At 40.2% G+C, this 19,625-nt stretch overlaps 5 protein-coding genes across 6 annotated transcripts in view; 2 read left to right on the top strand and 3 right to left on the bottom strand.

The window, feature by feature from the left end:
* Positions 1 to 1,762: 1,762 nt before the first annotated feature.
* Positions 1,763 to 10,341, bottom strand: LOC108623990 (venom dipeptidyl peptidase 4). Its single transcript, XM_018022904.2, has 13 exons — positions 10,091 to 10,341; positions 7,912 to 7,975; positions 6,978 to 7,204; positions 6,009 to 6,083; positions 5,884 to 5,936; positions 5,512 to 5,708; positions 5,224 to 5,394; positions 4,855 to 4,954; positions 4,036 to 4,499; positions 3,516 to 3,798; positions 3,222 to 3,416; positions 2,905 to 3,065; positions 1,763 to 2,720 (listed from the first exon to the last, which is right to left on the bottom strand). The coding sequence occupies exons 1-13, from the start codon at positions 10,103 to 10,105 to the stop codon at positions 2,398 to 2,400; spliced, it is 2,328 nt and encodes a 775-aa protein (XP_017878393.1). The 5' UTR covers positions 10,106 to 10,341; the 3' UTR covers positions 1,763 to 2,397.
* Positions 10,342 to 12,909: 2,568 nt separating this feature from the next.
* Positions 12,910 to 14,487, top strand: mTerf3 (mitochondrial transcription termination factor 3). Its single transcript, XM_018023188.2, has 2 exons — positions 12,910 to 14,061; positions 14,147 to 14,487. The coding sequence occupies exons 1-2, from the start codon at positions 13,095 to 13,097 to the stop codon at positions 14,422 to 14,424; spliced, it is 1,245 nt and encodes a 414-aa protein (XP_017878677.1). The 5' UTR covers positions 12,910 to 13,094; the 3' UTR covers positions 14,425 to 14,487.
* Positions 14,450 to 18,038, bottom strand: LOC108624114 (endoplasmic reticulum-Golgi intermediate compartment protein 3). The gene is made up of 8 exons (XM_018023189.2): positions 17,643 to 18,038; positions 17,072 to 17,230; positions 16,884 to 17,000; positions 16,780 to 16,820; positions 16,648 to 16,715; positions 16,356 to 16,579; positions 16,147 to 16,275; positions 14,450 to 15,092 (listed from the first exon to the last, which is right to left on the bottom strand). The coding sequence occupies exons 1-8, from the start codon at positions 17,725 to 17,727 to the stop codon at positions 14,755 to 14,757; spliced, it is 1,161 nt and encodes a 386-aa protein (XP_017878678.1). The 5' UTR covers positions 17,728 to 18,038; the 3' UTR covers positions 14,450 to 14,754.
* Positions 15,292 to 16,366, top strand: LOC108624115 (reactive oxygen species modulator 1). Of its 2 annotated transcripts, XM_026812858.1 has the most exons (4): positions 15,323 to 15,464; positions 15,723 to 15,856; positions 15,935 to 16,086; positions 16,180 to 16,366. In XM_026812858.1, the coding sequence occupies exons 2-3, from the start codon at positions 15,729 to 15,731 to the stop codon at positions 16,041 to 16,043; spliced, it is 237 nt and encodes a 78-aa protein (XP_026668659.1). In that variant the 5' UTR covers positions 15,323 to 15,464; positions 15,723 to 15,728; the 3' UTR covers positions 16,044 to 16,086; positions 16,180 to 16,366. The 2 variants fall into 2 exon arrangements, with proteins under 2 accessions (XP_017878679.1, XP_026668659.1); XM_018023190.2 differs by lacking the exon at positions 16,180 to 16,366 and having other exon boundaries at positions 15,292 to 15,464; positions 15,935 to 16,135.
* A 113-nt stretch (positions 18,039 to 18,151) lies between the features above and the next one.
* vari (MAGUK p55 subfamily member vari) overlaps positions 18,152 to 19,625 on the bottom strand; it is an 18,801-nt gene continuing 17,327 nt past the window's right edge. Inside the window, 1 exon segment of the mRNA XM_018023166.2 lies at positions 18,152 to 19,573. Within this exon segment, the coding sequence (XP_017878655.1) occupies positions 19,397 to 19,573 (177 nt within the window). The 3' untranslated portion in view covers positions 18,152 to 19,396.

The raw sequence follows: 19,625 nt of genomic DNA, 5'->3' as shown, positions 1-19,625 counted from the left end.
ATTCGCCTGCGTAATTTTAGCCCTTAATTTACCACCGAGTCGATTTTCTATCTTTGAACTAAAAGAGATCTAATTCACAGAAATAACACCAAGTGTTCCACGCGAGGTGGCCAAAAAGAAATTAATGTTTCTTTTGCTTCTTGGCTATGTGTATGTAGTGTAGAGTAATTACCGTTTACCTGTGGCAGAAGTCGATATATTTCTGTGAGACTGACTGGTTTTACGACAAATGAGAAATTATTATTCCATTCTAACAAATCCCAAAATGTTTTCTTTATTCGTATGCAATTTCTAGTCACACGGAAATAAGATATCTAATAGAATTTGCGGAATCTTAACAACGTTCATCGGTTCGACGAACTTCTCTCTTCAGTTGGTTAGCGAATCGCTTGCTTCCAGATCAACGAGCTCGACGACGAAGAGAACTTGGACGCGATGCGGGACGATGGGGAGGAACGATACCGAAAAGGCTGATTAAATTGCACAAAAGTCCCTTTGACCGGAAACGGACGATCGAGTTGGCATCGGTCGGGCCGCCGCGCCGCCGCGTCGCACATAGGCCGACGATGACAAACTTCGTTTCCGTCTTTCTAAAGCCGTTTTCCGCTTGAATTGTTGTAGAAATAGGCGAAGGGATGAAATGGCAAAGAGCGAAGTTCGAAAGGGAAGGGTGGGAATGGAAGGAGGTATGGAAACTTGAAGAAGAGAACGAGAGAGTAAGATAAGAACTGGGAAAAAGTAGATTGATGGCTGGGCAGAGGAGACCGTTGAACGATCGAGTTGAGAATAAAAGGAATAATAAAAGTCGGATGACTTGAACGTTGTACGAGTGAAAGAACCCGGAAGAAACTAGTGGAACGATGAGGCGGAGAATTTTACGCAATAATTAGGAAAAGTGCACGGAACAAGAAATAAGAAAAATAGTGAAATAACCAGGATAATGAAATACAAGAGCAACTTAATAAAGCGAGGGCAATATAAAAATTCGTGTAGAAACATTCGTATGTAAATCGTAGTAAGTACTCAGAGTAATTAAGAAATGAGGACAGGCAGAGTAAAAATTAATGGTAGAACTGTACTAGGAAGGTAAATAGGCAACTGAGAAATGTTCGTGGTACGTAAAAGCAGGCAGAGGAAATAGGAAGGACAACGGAAACGCTAGTTGATATAAAACTGGGGGCAGAAAGTGTACAACGGGATGAGAGATGATGGAAAGCATTTTAGGTCAGTGAGTCGACAAGAGAGCGTGACTGGTCGTGAAATTCGTACGTGCAAACAACAAATCCCGCGGAACTACTCGTGCGAATCGTCTATTAATCCGACGACGAGTGCCACGGCGCACCTGTGGTACGAAACTATGCGATCGATCCTGTCCAACAAAACCTACGGACGAAGAATCGTTCTCCATTTTTATTACGGAACGTTTGATGTCACTCGAACTCTCCTTCCCGCGATTATCGACGCTGTTTCATACGCGAACTTTGCCCCCGACCGCACGGGCTCGCGAGCACCGCTACTTTTAATCTGATGTTTCACGGTTAACGATTCCGTCGCGAACCAAGCGTCGTTTTTCATCGTCATTCATATTTTTCGTGTCATTGCTGCTCACTCGTTCGAACATGCATGATCAGGTAAACATCGAACATTTTAGGAAAACGAAAACTTTATTATCTATAAATTAATCGTCGTTCAGACCAAGGTTTACAAAAATACAAGTCACTGGTAAAACAATTAATAATTGTCTGATATAAAAATTTGTCAATAACTGTTTCAATAATTTTTTTATTTCCGTATCCTGAAAGGATAACAGGCTTTAGAAATCTTTATTTCGGTGCTCAGTCGGGTTTGAATCTTTATGAGAAAAAGAAAAAACAATGCGTAGAGGTACAATCGTTCAACGTGAACGCGATCCATTTTTCACTTACTTGACTGCCACAGAGATGCATCGAGCACCCTTAAGAATCGATGCACCCGCGGCGTCGTTGCTTTGAAGCATTTGCAACGCATCTGTGCCGACGAGGAACACGCATGAACACGTTTTCGAATATTCAATCGATTTAACCGTTTCTGCCCCCTCGACATTCCTCTATGGAAAACAGTTGTTCGAGTTTAACGAATATAATTCTGAGACTTCTTCTGTCACTGTCTTTCGAATCGTGTAACGCAATTTCTCAACGCGATCTCCGTCGATGTTCGTTAAAGTTGCAACACAGGCTAATTAGACTTCGGGACACAATGGTTCGACGAAGCTTGTAACTATAGTAAATACGTGTTCACAAATTCTGTTCCCAGCGACGAAGCGACACGGCTGCAGTGTTGGACCGGCGGTTACAGCCGAACGGGCAAACTGTCGACTCGCGTCTTTCCTTCGGCGTTCGACGATCCAGAAATCGGAAATTAGGGTCGGTAGTCGTGCGAGTAACCCAGGCAATTGGCCCAAAATCGGTCCATCGTGTGGTAAAGGTGCGGGGACACTCCGGAGAGAGCGTGCGCCTCGTCCGTGTAACTCTGCTCCTCGAACATGATGTCCTTCTCCACCAGAGCCTTGTTCAGCGCCATGGCTTGTTGGTAGTGAACGTTGTCGTCGCCGGTCCCGTGTATCAGCATATACTTTTTGCCACGGATCCCTTCGACTCTTCTAGTTACGTCCGTGTGATTGTAGCCGGACAAGTTGTCCTCGGGAGTAGGTAAACCCATGTACCGCTCCGTGTACAGGGAATCTACGGTTGAGAAACTAACTTTGGTTTTTGTTACTCATCAGTCTGGGTTCCAGATATATTCGAGATAATTCAGATAGAGCACATAATATCACATTTTCCTCGGGATTTCTATTTTACTCGGAGGTTCAACTGATTTCTAACTGATTCGATTCAAGTACGAACGCGTCACGTATTACGAGATTACCATAGTAAATCCAGGAGGTTACAGGTGCGACTGATATACCGCATTTGAATACTGATTCGGTGTCAGTGGCCAAAACCATGGCTGTGGCGAAACCACCGTAACTCCAACCCCATATCGCGGTTCTGTTCGCATCGATCCACGAGTACGTCTCTTGTAGTGTTCTAAAAATTGTATAAACATTTTCGCGATTTCCATGAAACCGTTGCTTTTATGAAAATGGAAAAAAAAAACCACTGTCGGAACGAGCAGCGGTCGGAATGCAAATAAAAAGTAAATTCCGGTAAAATTTAAACACGTGTACGCGTTGTACTACATACTTGGTGACAGCGATTTGGTCCTCGATTTCCACGGTGCCCAGTTTTCGATAAATCTCGAACAACATTTTACTGCCTTTGTAAGCGGACCCACGTCCATCAATGCGACCGTAAATGACGCTTCTGTTGGTCACTATGTACGAGTCAAAACCATAAGTCGCCTCGTCCGTAATTCTAACAGTATTCGGTCCGGCGTAACTGAAAAATGAAAATTGAATAATGATAAAATAAAATTCCTGCGACTCGTAGAAAAGGAAACTGTGATATCAACGATTGTGGATAGTATTAAATGCTTACACGTTGATCAATAGAGGGTATGACTTTTTCTCGTCGAAGTCGGGAGGCAGGGATAGCTTGACTCTACTTTCATACCCATTCGCTGTCACGTATAAATTCTTCAAAATAGGTTGCTTGCGAGCGGCCAATTTTCGTCTTAACTCCCGATTTTCCTCCCAAATGTACAATCGTTTGTGATCAGCGTTCCAAATCGTAATGTGGACTGGGTCTGGGCCGGAACAAGATAACGCGTAGTTGGAAGCATCCGTCGAGAAGTACGCATAGGCATACGTGCACGGGTTTCCTGTAAAGCAACCATAACTTCTGTTACGAAATTAAACAATTCTTTAATCGCAACCCGTAAACACTGTCATTAAAAAAACGATTAATGTCAGTATTCTAGTGGAGTAAAACTGCATCCCAGATTTTTAAATCATTTAAGAGTTAATAAAATATTATCGTTGTTGATAACGTGAATAAATACCCTTAAGATTGCAAATGATTAAATTTTTTAAAGATATTAAAACAAAATTATACGCACCCTCGGGACTGGTTACGTTGCACGACAGACACACGGGTGGCTCGTTGCCTTGCAGCTTCACCGAGTACACATGTCTACGCGATGTAGACTCGAGATCGATGGCTAAGTAGTATAGCCTCTCCCTAGCATGGTCCACGGCCAAAATGGAGATCACCTCGCTGGTGCCCGGCATCAGATCCGTCTCATTGACCAATTGTCCATCTTTGTAATCGAACCTGGTCACATGTTGAAACAGTCCGGCTCTCGTTCTCGAATCTTGCGGCTTCGCGACGATCACGTATTGATTGTGATAGACAGGTGTTTGGATACGAAGCCAGCCTTCAGGCTCCTGTTGGTGAAGAATGTTCTTCGCATTGCCTTTTGTGTCATAAAGTACTATCTGCGATCGGTTCTGCACGCGGTTCGTCCAGGTAACTACGACTTGGTCATCTGTTCTCCAGTTCACGGTGTATAAGACTTTCTCCCTACCGCAGAATATTTATTTTCAAGAAAATCGATAAAAAATGAATAATTTATAATTTATGCTTTTAATTATGATGGTCTCGGTAACTATTGTCAGAATTTGTTTATTAAATGAAACAGATGGGAGAGCAAGCGACAGCACGTGATCGATAAATTTACAAATGTTCTACTTATTGTCGTAAACATTATATAATCAAGCTTCCATGACTGCAATACTTGTCACGAAAACAGATTAACTTGGGTGTTAGATAAGATACCGTATCATCCGTTAGCCGTGTTGCAAACAGTAATACAAAGCGAGACTTGCTTAATGTCACAAACACGACAAAAAAGTATTAAAACTTTAAAGATACTCACACGCCGACGATATCGATGGGAGCTTCGAGATTTACCGATTTTGAGGATTGGTCGGTCAAATCGATAACGCTGAGCGAGACAGTTGGGTTTGGACNCCCACGATTTTGTCGATACGTCAACGAATAAACTAGCTTCACAAGAGACAAGCAGGGGTTAAACGGAAGAACCATCGTGAGATAACACTTTTCATCCCCTTTTATGGCCAGCGTTCGGCCATAAGGGCAATCTGAGCATCCTAATCTGGTCAAACCTTCGAGTCGAACAAATTGGATAAGGAACGAATAGTAACGATTACTAGATTCGATTAATTTCTCAGGTTTATGTGTTTCAAGAAATACCCCTGTTAAGAAAATTATAAAAGTTGGCTTACCTTCGGATACTTGATCTTCATTTCTTTTGGATACTGATCCTCCAAGCTTCCAGGCTGTCCATACACCGGTATCACCATATCCTTCACGTTAGTATCGTTAAAAGTTGCATAGGCGAGGTGTCGTCCGTCGGGAGAAAACCAGAGAGCCAAAGGCGATGCTAATATCTCCTCTATAAAACGATAATACATTAACAAATTGTCCTCATTATCTAGATTAATGAAATCAATATCTTGTTTCGATCGCAGGAGATTAGAATGTTTTTCACTTCTGCCATTTCTTTGCTCACCTTCGTAAACCCAGTCAGGTATACCATTGTAAATTTGATCGAGTACACCAGTGTTAGTAATTCTTCGAACTTCGCTGCCTGCGTCGGTGAACACCTCGTAATAGATGTCATTTTCGTGGATATAAATCAAAGCGTTCTTGGTGGGCGACCACTTGGCCAGAGGTATACGATCGCCATTTGCGATCTTTCTGTACGTTCTGCGAAAGAAAAGAAAGTCGAATCCAAATAGAATGTAAACGATAAGATAAAATTGTGAAATATTCCCCGTGAAATGTATAAAATACTCATAAATACATTATAAATGTTAACAAATATTTCGTTACTCTGTAATTTATTTTAGTGCGAGTTAAAATTATTAACAGAATTGCATACCTGGTCCTGGTGTTATACACAACGCATCTTTGGTATATCGAATACCTGAAACCCTGGAGATCGATAAAATAGACTTAATTTTAGACGAATCTTCTAAAAAGTAAGAATAAAGTGTCTTTACTTACGCTGATGTAATCATACCCAATCAGAACGAACGAGTTGTTGACAGAAAATGTCACCGACGGTTTGTCGTAATCAGACTGAAACAATGTCAATATCAACTTCTCGTTAATCTAATATCTATGCGTTAACAAATGAATCTGTAGTACATTAACTTAAAAAACACTATTGCAAGTGAGTCATATGTATTTACATTGTATTAAGTAGAAAAATGTTTCAAGTTCGTAAGTAGCGGATTATATTTTTAAAGACTAAACGAGATTCCTTAGAAATGTTTTATTTCCTATAAAGTGCAATGAGAAGTATTTCGATGGAGCATTCGGACGGTAGTTGAACGATTCGGAGGAAACTCGGAAAGAGAAACATGAAACATCCGTATCACTTAAGTCAACAAACGTCGACCGATGTTGATTCACGCCCAGAAGTGAACACTGTAATTCACCGGTTAAGAAGCTGGACCGCGGAGAATTTCCGTGCGATTAATTAAACGGCGGCCGTGTTATTTGCACGATCGGGCGTACGGGAAAGCGCCCAACATAGGATCAATTTGTTCTTGAAATTGAAACGTAATTTCTCGAAAGCCCGCCGCGCGGCAATTAACGATTCTGACCATCGGGGAGCTGGAATCACTTAAATAATTGAACGGAGAGCGCCGGACCGATTTAAAATTATTGGACACGGTTGCTGAAAATAGCGAATTCGTACAAATTGTTAAACATATGTGGAAAACCTTTTACTAATGCCATTAACATTTTACGCTTGAACGTTTAAGATAGAAAAAGTTATTGTGTGAGGGTGAAACGTGCTCTAGTTTTATTATGCATTTCGTGATTCGAATGATTTCGTCTTAGGCAGTTTTGTAGATAATAAATAATTGTACATATAAAATCTGTCCTATTTCATTACTTGAAACTTAACAGTTTCATTAAAATGAGAAATTTGAGATTATAAGTTTAACAAAAATTAGATCTTACGGCAACGGTGGAATCTAATAGAACGACGCTGGTCCCGGTCGTCACATCGAGCACGCGGACGTCACCGGCTGCCGGATCGGAGTAAAGGATATCCTTGCCCGATCGCCAGGTACCATTGAAAGTGTTCGCCCGGAAACTATGATCGTAAGTCTCCTCGAGCTTAAATGGAACCCTTGTGCCGTCTTGATACCGGTCCCCCAATCTTTTTGTGTCGATCACCCTTCTAACTATATAAGAAAAATGTCTTTCGCGTTACGCGAGATGCACGGAAGAGGAAAGGTAAAATCAAAGTCGAAGATGGAATTTCGTGTACTCGTCACGCCGCTTCGCTTTGCGACTGTCTCGCCATTTCCATTTGTCATCAGAACTGAACGCAAAATAATTACGCGTGACGCGTATAAGAAATCCCACCTTAATTATAAAATAATTAGGAAAAGACTTTTGGATTAATTGCCGCTTAATTGCGGCTGGAATTAGCTTCTTTTAGTAAAGACCGGTTGATTAATCGCGGATTCATTCGTTAGGTCGCACGTGGTTGTTAACAGAAAACTATGATTCATTGTCAGGAGACTGTTATTTACATGCATGTGAAAATGGTTGGATTCAAGTCTAGTCGGGTCAGATTAATTAAAGATTTATTCGATTTTTACTCATTTAACGATCCAAATGAACGAGGACAGGATTAAATATTCTTCAGCTTATAAAAATGCAAGACACTCAATTATTAGCAGTGAAACTGTTTACATGGTGATATCAATTACGCAGAGATAAGAGTAGGACAATTAAACTTATTTGCCGGGAAGCAACGCAAATCGACGAAGAGCATTAGTCCGGTTCTCCATCGATCTAAGGGCATCCGGTAAAGGTCCGGTGCCAAAGCAGCTTAACGAAAGCGCGATTATCCTTCTCGGGGACAAAGAAGCAGAAGACTTACTGGATTTTCCAGCAACAAGGACGACCAGGGATCCGTGCAGCAGCAACAGCAGCTGTAGCAGTATCTGGAAAAGATTTCGTTCTAGTTGAAAGACGTAACCGTGAAAAAAGAATAAAACGGAATCTTCGTGTCTAGAATTTCTTCATCTCTTTTCCTTTGACTCGTGCAACAAACAGGAAAATAATGAGAAATGACATAATGTTAGTCATTCCTTTATAAAAGAAAACATACACATTTGCATCGTCTGATGAATTTATCTTCAGATTATACATGTCATAATAAGACTACAGATATTTGTGCAAAATGATTTATGGTATCAATTCGAGAAGTGAAATTTTCATACAATTATTTTTATCGTTTAATCGTTCTGACGTGAACTCAACGTTTAGACATTACATGCACTTTTTATATTTTCTGCAAATTAAATTTCGATATACATGCATGAAATCCATAATTTAATTATAATAAATTATGGATTCATAATGTAATATTATTTAATGTAATATGAATAGATTTCGTATATGCACAGAGTGACTGAGCTTAATCAATAAATGCAAATTATTCATAAATCGTGTATCGTATAACAAAATAATTTAGATAAGAGGTAAATCGTCTCAAGAGGGCCACAATTTGGTATAAATAGTCGGGCACCTAAAATGTAATTGTATACTAGATTGTTTAATGCAGTAATCGATCCAGTTCGTTAAAGCCGGAAGCGGAACACGTGCGACGCATAAAAGTTTCGGAGAGGCCTGCCAGTAAAATTCGCGAAATCGCTGTCGCGAAACTGCCGGCTGACTCCTGACCGGGCTCGTTAAGCTCACCCGTGCCTGGGAAATGACCGCGTGCTCGCTTAAACTTCTCGCGACTTGAAGACCGAGCCCGTCGAGTTCGCGACGCGAGAACGTGGGTGGAAACGGAAGGACCGGGACGCGAAGCATCGATGTTACCTCCCAGTCTCGTGAATTAGAAACTGACCTGTGTCTAAGAATCAGAGATTTTCGAATGAAAGGGGTTGATTGGGGCGAGTGAAATGGGAAAACCGTCGGACAAGCTGCGAAGGGATTTTCTATTTCACAGACGCACGTGAATCTTTCGAAGCACGGGAGATCAACGGTCAGCAAAAGCGTTTCGCGAGCAATACTACACTACGTTGGCGGAATTCTTATTTCCAGACCCGATCAAATTTAGAGACGATTGCTGAGAGTGCTTAACGTTCACTGTTAAAAGAAATCGTTATTTCTATCTATCATTCGTGAAAATATATAAATAACTGAACCGACAATGAGTCCTGCATCTTGAAATTAAATCTTCGAACATGAATTAATGTGTGAATAAAAGTTCGCAATTAACCAATTAATAAAAAGGCGTACACGAATGATCTTCATATTTTCACCTGGGTACTTCGAGCATACAAGAAAGATGTTCCCGAGGGATTTTCATAACTTCTTGCTGGGCCATTAGAATTCCATTTACGACACAAATGACGCCCGTCGTTTAAGAGGACCAGAATCTGTCGATTTACCGCCGCGTTTTCTCACGGCCGTGTCGTATTTTCGCGTTTCCGGGCCCGTTCTCCGCGTGTTTGTTCCTCCGGAAAGGAGCGCATCGTTGACGATAAATCGAGACCCGTGAAACTTTTCCATCCGCGAAACGAAAACAGTTCGAGAAGAGGGACGACTGCCGAATCGATACTGGAATGTAACGGAAGTCGAGGAGTGCCTGTTGGTCGACTCATTAAATCGCAGAATTGGCGATTATCTTCAGAACGTTTCACGTTTAATGCGGATCGTAGTGTTTTTTGTTATTGCTACGCGTGTGATGCCCGTAAAGTCATTTATAGCGCTCGGGAAACTGTTAAACCGACACGAAATCGAAACAATAAAAACTGAACTGCATAATCGGACATACGCAAGTGAAGAGCAAAGTGGCGCGGACACCCTGTATGTATCTTTTCTAATAGATAATTTCAGTAAAAAATCTGATTTTTATTATATCAGGTTTATACAAACAAACATAGTAAACGTATCACGAGACTCTACTCGATCGAAGAGGAACAAAACTCAAATCAATTAGCGGTGACCTCCACCTCTAACTGATAGGGACAAAGGATGGATCTCGGTCATTATTCATTCCCGCTAATGACTCTGATCGCTAGGACCCTTGTCCGATAACCTACCCCTTTCCACTGCATGTTGAAACCACGTGGGTGACAATCCCGCCTCGTTAATCTGTCTTCTCGTCGCTCGACTGGCTCCTCTTAGTTAGTGACGATCGAGAGATCGCCGCGGCTCGATGGATGTCACGGGTGTGCGTCGAACACCGACTGATCCATCCACGAACTTCTCCGGCTTGACACAAGCGACGAACGCTCCCACCTCTGACGACACCGGGGCATACCCGGTATCTCCGACTTTTCCTCTTTCCTAACTTTATTAATCATTCTCTCCTCAGTATCTACCGATAAGATTCTTGTCTTCCTTCTGTTCGTAAAAGTTTCTCGTATTGGAAAGGATGCAGGTAAACAATAAGTAAAACAAAAAGACCTTGGAGTCAGTCAATTCATTTATTAGCATGATCTATTCTAAGAACGTGCAGTGATTCAATTCTGCAGTACATTTGTACGATAGAAAGTGAACGGAGTCTTGTTTCTCCAGAGATAATCTTCTAATTAGGACTGGGATTCGAGTTGAAAATCGAAGTTGCAAAAGTTAATGTACATGTTTCTTTAATATCGATAGCTTATCTATGGTTTATCGCATGGTTTATCTCTTTCATTTTGAACACAGTATTTAATTGGAAAATATGAAGAGCGCATTAATCTTCGTTAATCGAAAGCAATACAACGAGGATCGTTAAAAAGTTCGAGCGCTTACATGCAATTTCGAAAATCCATCGCCGATTGACCGACGTCGGAACAAATTTAAAAACGATGAAAAATCGAAACGGATCATCGTCGTTCTCGAATCTGGCCAAGGGCCTCGTTCACGCGGATGTTTTCACATTCTTTCACCGTCGTTGGCTGTCACTAATAATCCTGATTCACGGTCCGCACTGTCAATAACTTTGCGCATAAATTTCGCTCTTGGAAATTCTGCCGCTGTAAATCGCGGTTGTCGAACGACAACGCTTCATCGACAACGTCGCAAGCATCGACGATTATTCGATTACATGCGAAACAACAGAGCTACGAGGCAAAAGATAGCGCGCCCTTGACCAGCGAAATTGCAAGTTGAAATTATTTGGTGAACCGATAACGAAGAGCGATTGCGTAACTCGATAACGAACGTTAACCGTTGCTCCCGCTGTCATTCGCTTTGTGAAGTGTCCTTCGAAAACGGTGTTAGTTCAACGAATTAACGGCCGAATAAATATTTCGAATTTTACTACCTACGTAACTTTTTAATAGATTGATAAGTTTCAGAATTAATTTCTCACTCGATAGATCGAACGGAGGCTTTAATCCCAATTTTATTTTCATTCAGACACGTGAATCGATTGTCGATAAAAAAAAGTCATCGATCTTCACACCGTCACGTGTTTAATATTACCTTAATCCGAGTAGGTGTGCGTCGTTCGCGTTCTGTAACCATAAGTCACGAATGAAGCACATGAGACGAAATCATTTAGGCTTTAGCAAACCGATCAAGAAGTGCTCTAGAAATTGGATTGGTTTCTGTAAGAGTACAATAGAACGCGATTCGTGTCGCAACGCTCACCGTGATTACATACTCCCGTCCCAGCAATCTTTCAATTGCTACGCGAACGCTTATGGAAACTTGCTTCCACTTCACGTAGAGAACGATAAGAGATACGCAATTCGGTTCGTAAATGTTTCTTTAATCTATTTTAACTTTGAAACGCGTCTTATCGCTCATTATCGGATCTCGTTAATTATAAAAATGATCTCTCGCCTTCGAAAATGGACAGACATTGAATATTTAAAATTCTATTGTGTGCGTGAATTAATTATTAGAAGAGTTTTGATACATCGCATTTCAAAATCATTCAACTTCGCTTTAATCGAGAGATGGAGTTTTTATTTTACAATCGAGTTCCGCATATTTCGCGGTCAATTAGCGTCGTAGTTTCGCGAGGCAGCGATAAACTGACACATGGAGTTGTATCTGCACGCGGAGATAAAGTTTGTTCGGGCGTAGGTGGGTATCGAGGACAGTTTCGTGACGTGAATGATAACTTCATTAGGTCAATGCCATGTATGAGGCAATCTCCGTGGAGCAAAGTCGATCCGCGAACTACTATACATGCTTAGGTGGAATCGCAAATCATCTTTTGCTCCATTCGTTGTAAGGCTACGATTACGTCCAGAGTGGTATCGTTATCATTAGCAGAGTTCTGCAACGGTACCGAGGTGCGTTTCCCCACCAGAACAGTACCAAACTGGACGACCCCCACTGAAATGTACTGCCTGGCGGCACGTTTCGCAACGTTGATCAGATGAAGCCTAATGATCAATAATCATTAGTCAGATCGTTTGCTTCAGACGTTGATATCAGAGCTATTCGAGTTTTTGGAAAAAAATGGGCCGAGTTATGCCTGGCTTGAATAGTCGATTCGATTCTATTACTCAAATTAGAAGGAAATTGCATAGAACTTTTCTTGTGTCTGACAACTACAGCTACAACTTTTGTCCAAAGCATTTTCAAGTTAGGATGAAAAAACTTTGTTCAATAAACATTTTTCTTGATTCCTCTTCAACCAAATAATTAGGACACTGTCCTAAACAAAGTAGGATAGATATCTTAATGAAACTTAAGAGACGTGTGTTACATCGCATTTTAGTACTTTCATGTATACGCTGACAAATGTTGAAATATGGAAAATATCTGATTTAATTTTCATTAATGAATCAATGGAAACAAATCTCAGAATTCTTTAGTAATCTCTCCTCAGTGGTCTGGAGAAAGAACCGCGTCTCTATTCGTTTTGAACTTCGAGCTACTTCGGGTAAGCCGGCAGCACTAGTCGGTGTGTGGTAAGTACATTCAGTTCCATCGGTTCCATCCCAAACTGCACCTGGAGTTGAAGCGTGATTGCAGTGGATATTATTGTCTTCTCTGTGGCTTTATTCACTAATATGTATTTATTAATAGTATTTGTTTCTCGTTAATAATTAAATTGTAAATTCTGTATAAATTTGAGGCGTAAAATATTGTTTAAATATGTTGTTCTCCCGATCCTATACGATTCTAACTGTTGCCCGACGTAGGGTCAGTGAGATCAAAAAGTTAATTCCTCGAAACGTTTCAAGAAGCTCCAAACTTTTCGGTTGTTCTCCAGAAGATAAACTGCAGAGAACAACAGGTGACAATAATCTTGATGCACGTAATTTATTAAAGAACATCGCACAGGATGATACAAGTTCAGAGAGGTTAGCAACAGAATGCAATGGAAATAATAACACTAGTAGTGTTACGAAAATACAGAGTGAACTGAAGCAGAGGACTGATATGGAATTACTACAAACTAACGAGCACGAGTTGAATGACGCTTTGGAGGATATAAATATAAAATTACCAGGACCGTTTGATCGCTGCGAAAATGAAGACTTATCTCATATCGTTCCTAACATAATGCCGACGTACAATTTCGCGAAATTCGCGGATCAGTCGCGCACACTTCAGGAGTTAGTAAAACTGGGAGTAGAATTGTACAAATTAGAGCCGGACAGAGAAATAGTGGAATTGTTCTTAAAACTCGATTTCGACAGAGATATGAAACCGTACATACAGTTTTTACACGATTGCGGGGTAGAATCAGAGAATTTAGGATTCTTTATTACTAGAAATCCAAGAATTTTCACGGAAGATATGGATGATCTTTATACAAGGATAAGATATTTAAGGGCTCATAATTTCAGTCAAGACATGGTAAAAGAGATAGTAAATAAGCATCCTCCTTGGTTGTCCTTTGACACAAAGGAATTGGACCATAGATTAGGTCATTTTCAGCATACCTTTGATCTAAATGGTTATCAAATAAGGTGCCTGACCACTCAGTGTCCAAAACTTATAACATACGACATGAATCGAATAAGATATAGCACTTTTGCTGTGAAAGAGGAAATGGGTTTTAACAAGGATGAAACGAAGATCGTTTTGCTCAAAGCACCACGTGTATGGATCCGTGGTAAGAAAAATGAATCGTATACTAAGTGCAATGTACTTTCGTCTGTTATTTGCATAAATGAAAATACGTTTTATTAAAATTTTAGCAAGGACAGAAGTAGTGAAGACTTTTGATTACCTCCACAACTCTATGGAATTATCACATACTGCTATTTGTTCAGAGCCACAGGTCTTGCTCTGCAGAAAATCCAGACTCGAGAGGAGACATAAGTTGTTAGTGCAATTACAAAGGAATCAATACGATCCCCAAAAACCATTATACATTTCACCATTGACTTTGGTCAAAGGAAGCGACGTAGAGTTTTGTAAAAACATCGCGAAAATTTCTATCCACACTTACAACGAGTTTTTAAAATCATTTTAGATGTAACGAAATAAATATAAGATTATTAGGTTGTAAACGTCTGTATTCAGCCTTTTTTCCATAGCAGTGAGACCTTTATTGTATACTTAAATATTAGAATCCTCTTCTTATATTATAACATCAGACCTTCTTGCATACATCTTCGGTATATCTATGTACAGTTTCATAATTCACAGAAAATTGTTAAATCAGCTGAGGCAAAAGCACCTGATACCATATAAAACATTATTAGACCATTGTTTTTGCAATACTTTCGATGCCTACTTCAAATCGTCATCATCAGCAGTAGTAAAAAATATTTAGATCCTATAATACTTTCCGCACAAGACTTCAATTATATTTTCCTAGTTCGATTTTCTTCTGTATTGCCCTAAGTGAATGATACAACAAGGAGTCGATCAGTCCGGCGACTGTGAACACTCCACCGATGATCGCGCACGTGTTCGTCGCAAAGTGGCCGAAGGATTTCGCTTTCTCCGTGTACTTGACCATCAACGGGCTTAATTCGTAATTAAAGAATATACCGGACATTCCTAACTCGCCTGTGAACATAGACACTTGCCTGGCGTGCCGAGTCACGGAAAATTGATTCGTCAACAACGTGGAACCATCGGCGCGCACGTAGGTTGTTGGCACAATTTTGATGTAATGATAAAACATCATCGCTCCTGAAACAATGAAACGCTCGCATGACACTTCAATCTTAACGGCACGCATTTCAACAGCGGGAGCATACGGAAGAGCGGCGCGGCGATTTCACATTTCAAAATTAAAAGTAAAAAAGTATTGAACGAGCTGCGCCGCGCGAAACAATTCGTAAGGCACCGCCATTGGGAAGTGACGTCAGCGGAAAGCGGAAGTGGAGCAAGCCACACATTTGCATTCTACCCGAAGAGACTAACATGGCGCCGATTTTCTTATACTACCTTGCTGGTGTAATGTGTTGAACTTATTTGTGGTTACGATTTACGAGTTGTAAAACACGAAGTATCGTAATAAAACGAGAAAACGCAACACGAGTTTCTAAGGACGCTTGAATCGTGAGTGAATTTGTTAATTAATAAGGGACGAGTTCGTGATTTATCTGAAATCTTGAACTATGCCGGGGATGATTATTTAGTAATATCAATTTAAAACACGTCAAATATTGATCCGCACATTTGTGTCGGAAATTCAACCGATAGTTTCTGTATTCATTAGAAAAAATAGGGGACAGTCTTTATGAAACAGTAAACAACGATCGAGAAAAAGAATATAGGTTAACATGCGTCTGTCTTTACAAAAAACTGTCTCCGTAGAATAAAATGCCGGTCGTACCAGGAGTGTATCAACAAGCTCCTTCATGCTGGGATAGGATGAAACTTGGTTTTATGATTGGATTTTGTGTTGGAATGGCGTCAGGTGCTCTGTTCGGGGGATTCTCAGCACTTAGGTAGATATTATATCTGTCGCAAGCTAAGTTGAACAGAATGAATTGAGAATGAAAAAGTAACCATGTCTTTATTGCCAGATACGGATTAAGGGGAAGGGAACTGATAAACAATGTTGGAAAAGTGATGATACAAGGTGGTGGGACATTTGGCACGTTTATGGCCATAGGAACTGGAATAAGATGCTAGTACTTGAAGACTGTTGTGTTTGACGTTTAGGACGCAAAGGATTGTAATACCTGAATATTCTGTTGATTTCTTAATAAAATATTTCTATGGAGCATGGGCATACCTTCCATTGCTACTACTGTGGTATCATCCATAGGATTCGTTTTTCCTGGGATGTTCAATCCGAAGCTTAAATGGCGAATCTTGTGGGTCATATTGAACTGCGTCGAAGTATACGGTTGAACGTTATGCACTATGAACATGTAACAAGAATCCAAAGATATAACGTTATGTGAAAATTTCAATTTAAGTAAGAGACATTAATGTATTTACCATGTACATGATTAACAGAGAAGCTATCTCCCGGTGCGATGTGAAAACTTCCTCCAACTCTGTTCACTTCCATATAACCATAGATTTGACATCCTTGGGTAAAGGCATTTTTCATTTTTCCTATATATTTATCGTTCTGACATTGCTTCACTCTCCCTGGATCAGGAGGCGCCCAATTTTTCATTCTATACGCTTCTCTCACATCTTCACAAGTATTACAACATCTATAAAATCAATTTATTTGTACGAAAGTTTTCATAAATACATGCATCACATTTCTTTAATATAATACCTGATATCTTCACTAGCAGCTCCGTAACAATCCCCACACACTTTTTCAGTACTACTTGTTTCCACGGACTATGAAAGATTATCTTTTAAATTAAGTATAGATTAAGAAGAAAATAGCAAATAATTCAATTACCTTTATTGTTGTTTGAACAAGCGCTTTTGTATCGGTAATATCTACAATAACGTAAAAAAATGTTCATTTATGTTCTTGTTAAATCTCTTGAAATAGTTTGATACCTGTTTTCTGTGGGTCTTCTATAGGCTTCCCATTTAAATCTAAGCGTCTTTTAAATATATTATGCTCTATTTGGAAATGCTGTTCACCTGTGGTATCCATTGCATCTATCGATAAATCTAAAATGTAGATAATTTAAAAATATCTGTCATAATCATCACTTGAGTGCACAAAGTGATTATACACTTACGATCACAAGATATTCTTGGAACAATTATATCTAAATTAATTCTCAACTTCGATCCCCTCGAAGTGTCTACAAATAGTTCTTCACTCAAGGTTGGTGTAAGGTAGTAATTCACTTCAGATAGAAACAAAATACCCATGATAATCGTACTAACAATTGTCACTGAAATCACAGGCAATGGTGCACGAACGGTAAACAAAAGTTATAAAACATTTACGTTTAACGTCACGTGTGAACAACTGCGATAAGATTGGGAAAGAATTTGAACAACTATGAACATAAAAAGCAAAGTGTATGTTCTAAAAATTATAACGAACGATAATAATCAACTGAAAGCATGTAGAAACAAAGAGAACTCCTAAAATTGCCTAGCTTTGAGGTTAGTCTCATCTGTTTACATTATAAGTTATCTCAAAAACAACGACCCAAAGTGCATGAAGGAATTATTGAAAAATGATTTGATGACGATCCTAACGAGATAGCATGTTCGGGAGAAGGTGTATCGCAAGCTGTTTGAAAAACCGAGAGATCGGCACGCGTGAACCTCTCGCAACAACGTAAAATATCTTTTTACCAACGGCACCACTAAAAGTTCGCACAAGAATATCTGCCTCCTCCCGCACCTTTGGGTGCACGTCTAATTTCCGTAATACTTCCATGTTCGAATCGTAAAAATAAACGTCATCAACACCCTACACGGCTAAAAACCGTGCTCGAACTGACTTTTCCCGCAACTCATATGTGACAACGCGACAAACCCTGAAAAGTGGCAGACGGCAGCTTGCGATTGGTCGTTCCCGGTGCATTCACTGCATCCTAGGACCAATCAGTTTTCACGCTCATTCATCAAATTTATTTAAACCAGTTCATTCTAACAAAGTTCCCGTTATCAACTACTTAGCTGGCCTGTAATTCTGTTTAACTATAAAAATCGAATAACAGGTATAAAGAATTTGTATTCAACCTGCAGGAGTTATTTTATATTACTTNACGAGGTATATATAGCAATTCAGATTGAAACGATCCAAAACACAGACGAAGGGTTGACAGGAGGGATGATAAGGTATCAATGATTCCGATTCGTAACAAACGCTCGATAAACTTTATTTTTTCTTGTGTCACATCGCACGATTCGAACCTTCCATCCAGGCGCCTATAAAGCAACTGGATGTGTTTCCATATACGGACGCGTTAGAGCATTAGAAAAACCGTATGATTATTATACGTGTCTTACGTAAAACTCGAGTTATAAGAGAATATCTATCTCGTCTCGACATAGTAGGTCTTCGCCGCAAGCCGTTTAAAGGGCTTGCGCTATTAAGGCACTCTATGCCAGGAATTACGTTCAGCGTGTACGAGCGGTACAAACAGGATGCAGTACAAGTACATTATGTATAATACGTATATGCAATAATAAGTATCGCTATAAAAGAAACCAAAGTGGATTCTACGATAAATTGTAAATGAAACGTACATACATGTATGCGGGTTGAAGAAAGATTAAAACTAGGCAGTAGTACCCTAAAATTAACTGGACGGCGGTCTAATGCTTACATTAATCGCAACCCGTTCTCTATTCTCGGTTCCGAACAATAAAAATGGGAATGTAAAATCGGCATGATTTGCGTGGGAAAACAATTGTGTCGACGAAGCGTTTCTAATTCCCTGTTATTCCCCTATTATTTCACTCGTTCGATCGCATTCCCATGAACGTTCCGTGATTCGTTTCCTGTGCGCGAGTCTTTTGTACGGAAATTTAGCAGACGAACGGATCTCATTTTATAAAACCTAAGAGAACATAAACGGTACGCGGTTGTACTTGGTAAAAAAATGACGTCGTGACGCGAAACATCGGCGCCGTCTCCCGTCGGCGTTCGTAGCCCGGAGTATTTTTCTGATCGTAGGCAGGAGAGCAAACGGGCAAAACAGCTTTCGCCTTGGGAACAGAATCGTAATCCGTTCGTTCGAAGAAACAAAAGCTCGTCTGCATGTATACATACTCGTCGTTTTCCTCCTCGCCCTAGTCGAGTGCGTCATTAATTTAAAAGTATCTATACGTTCAACAATATACACGACACGCTATAAAGAAACTCAAACATACACGTATTTAATACGACCATAAAATCGCTGTATTGCACGGCGGTACAATGCTATAAATACAATTGCAATAACGATGCACTCGATGTCGAGCTTGCACGAACACCGGTTGTGACGGTAAGATCAGCGGAGTCGATCTCGCGTGTTCCACAGTTATGCACAAACATGTTCGAAGCCGCGAGCAATTCCGTGTACATTGTTTGGAACCACTTGATGATCGAGATTCTCGATCTAGTAGATCCAGTTCAAGGGAACCCATTGATGTTCCGTGGCTAAGGCGTCTAACGCGGAGACCACTTGTCTGAAAGTATCGTCGTAGTCCTCGTTAACAATTACTAGGTCGATATATTTCTCATAGGCACGTTGCAGAGCTGCGGATTCTTCCAAAGTGGCCTTCAGATCGTCCTCCTGATTACCGAGGAAATAATTGATTTAATTTCAGGGACATATGATATCATAT

The sequence above is a fragment of the Ceratina calcarata genome, unplaced genomic scaffold (genome assembly GCF_001652005.2).
Source record: "Ceratina calcarata isolate Rehan_Ccalc_2016 unplaced genomic scaffold, ASM165200v1 scaffold297.2, whole genome shotgun sequence".
In the NCBI taxonomy this organism is placed as follows: Eukaryota; Metazoa; Arthropoda; class Insecta; order Hymenoptera; family Apidae; genus Ceratina; species Ceratina calcarata.
The sequence above is the reverse complement of the archived record's forward strand: the minus strand, read 5'-3'. Positions and strand labels throughout refer to the sequence as shown.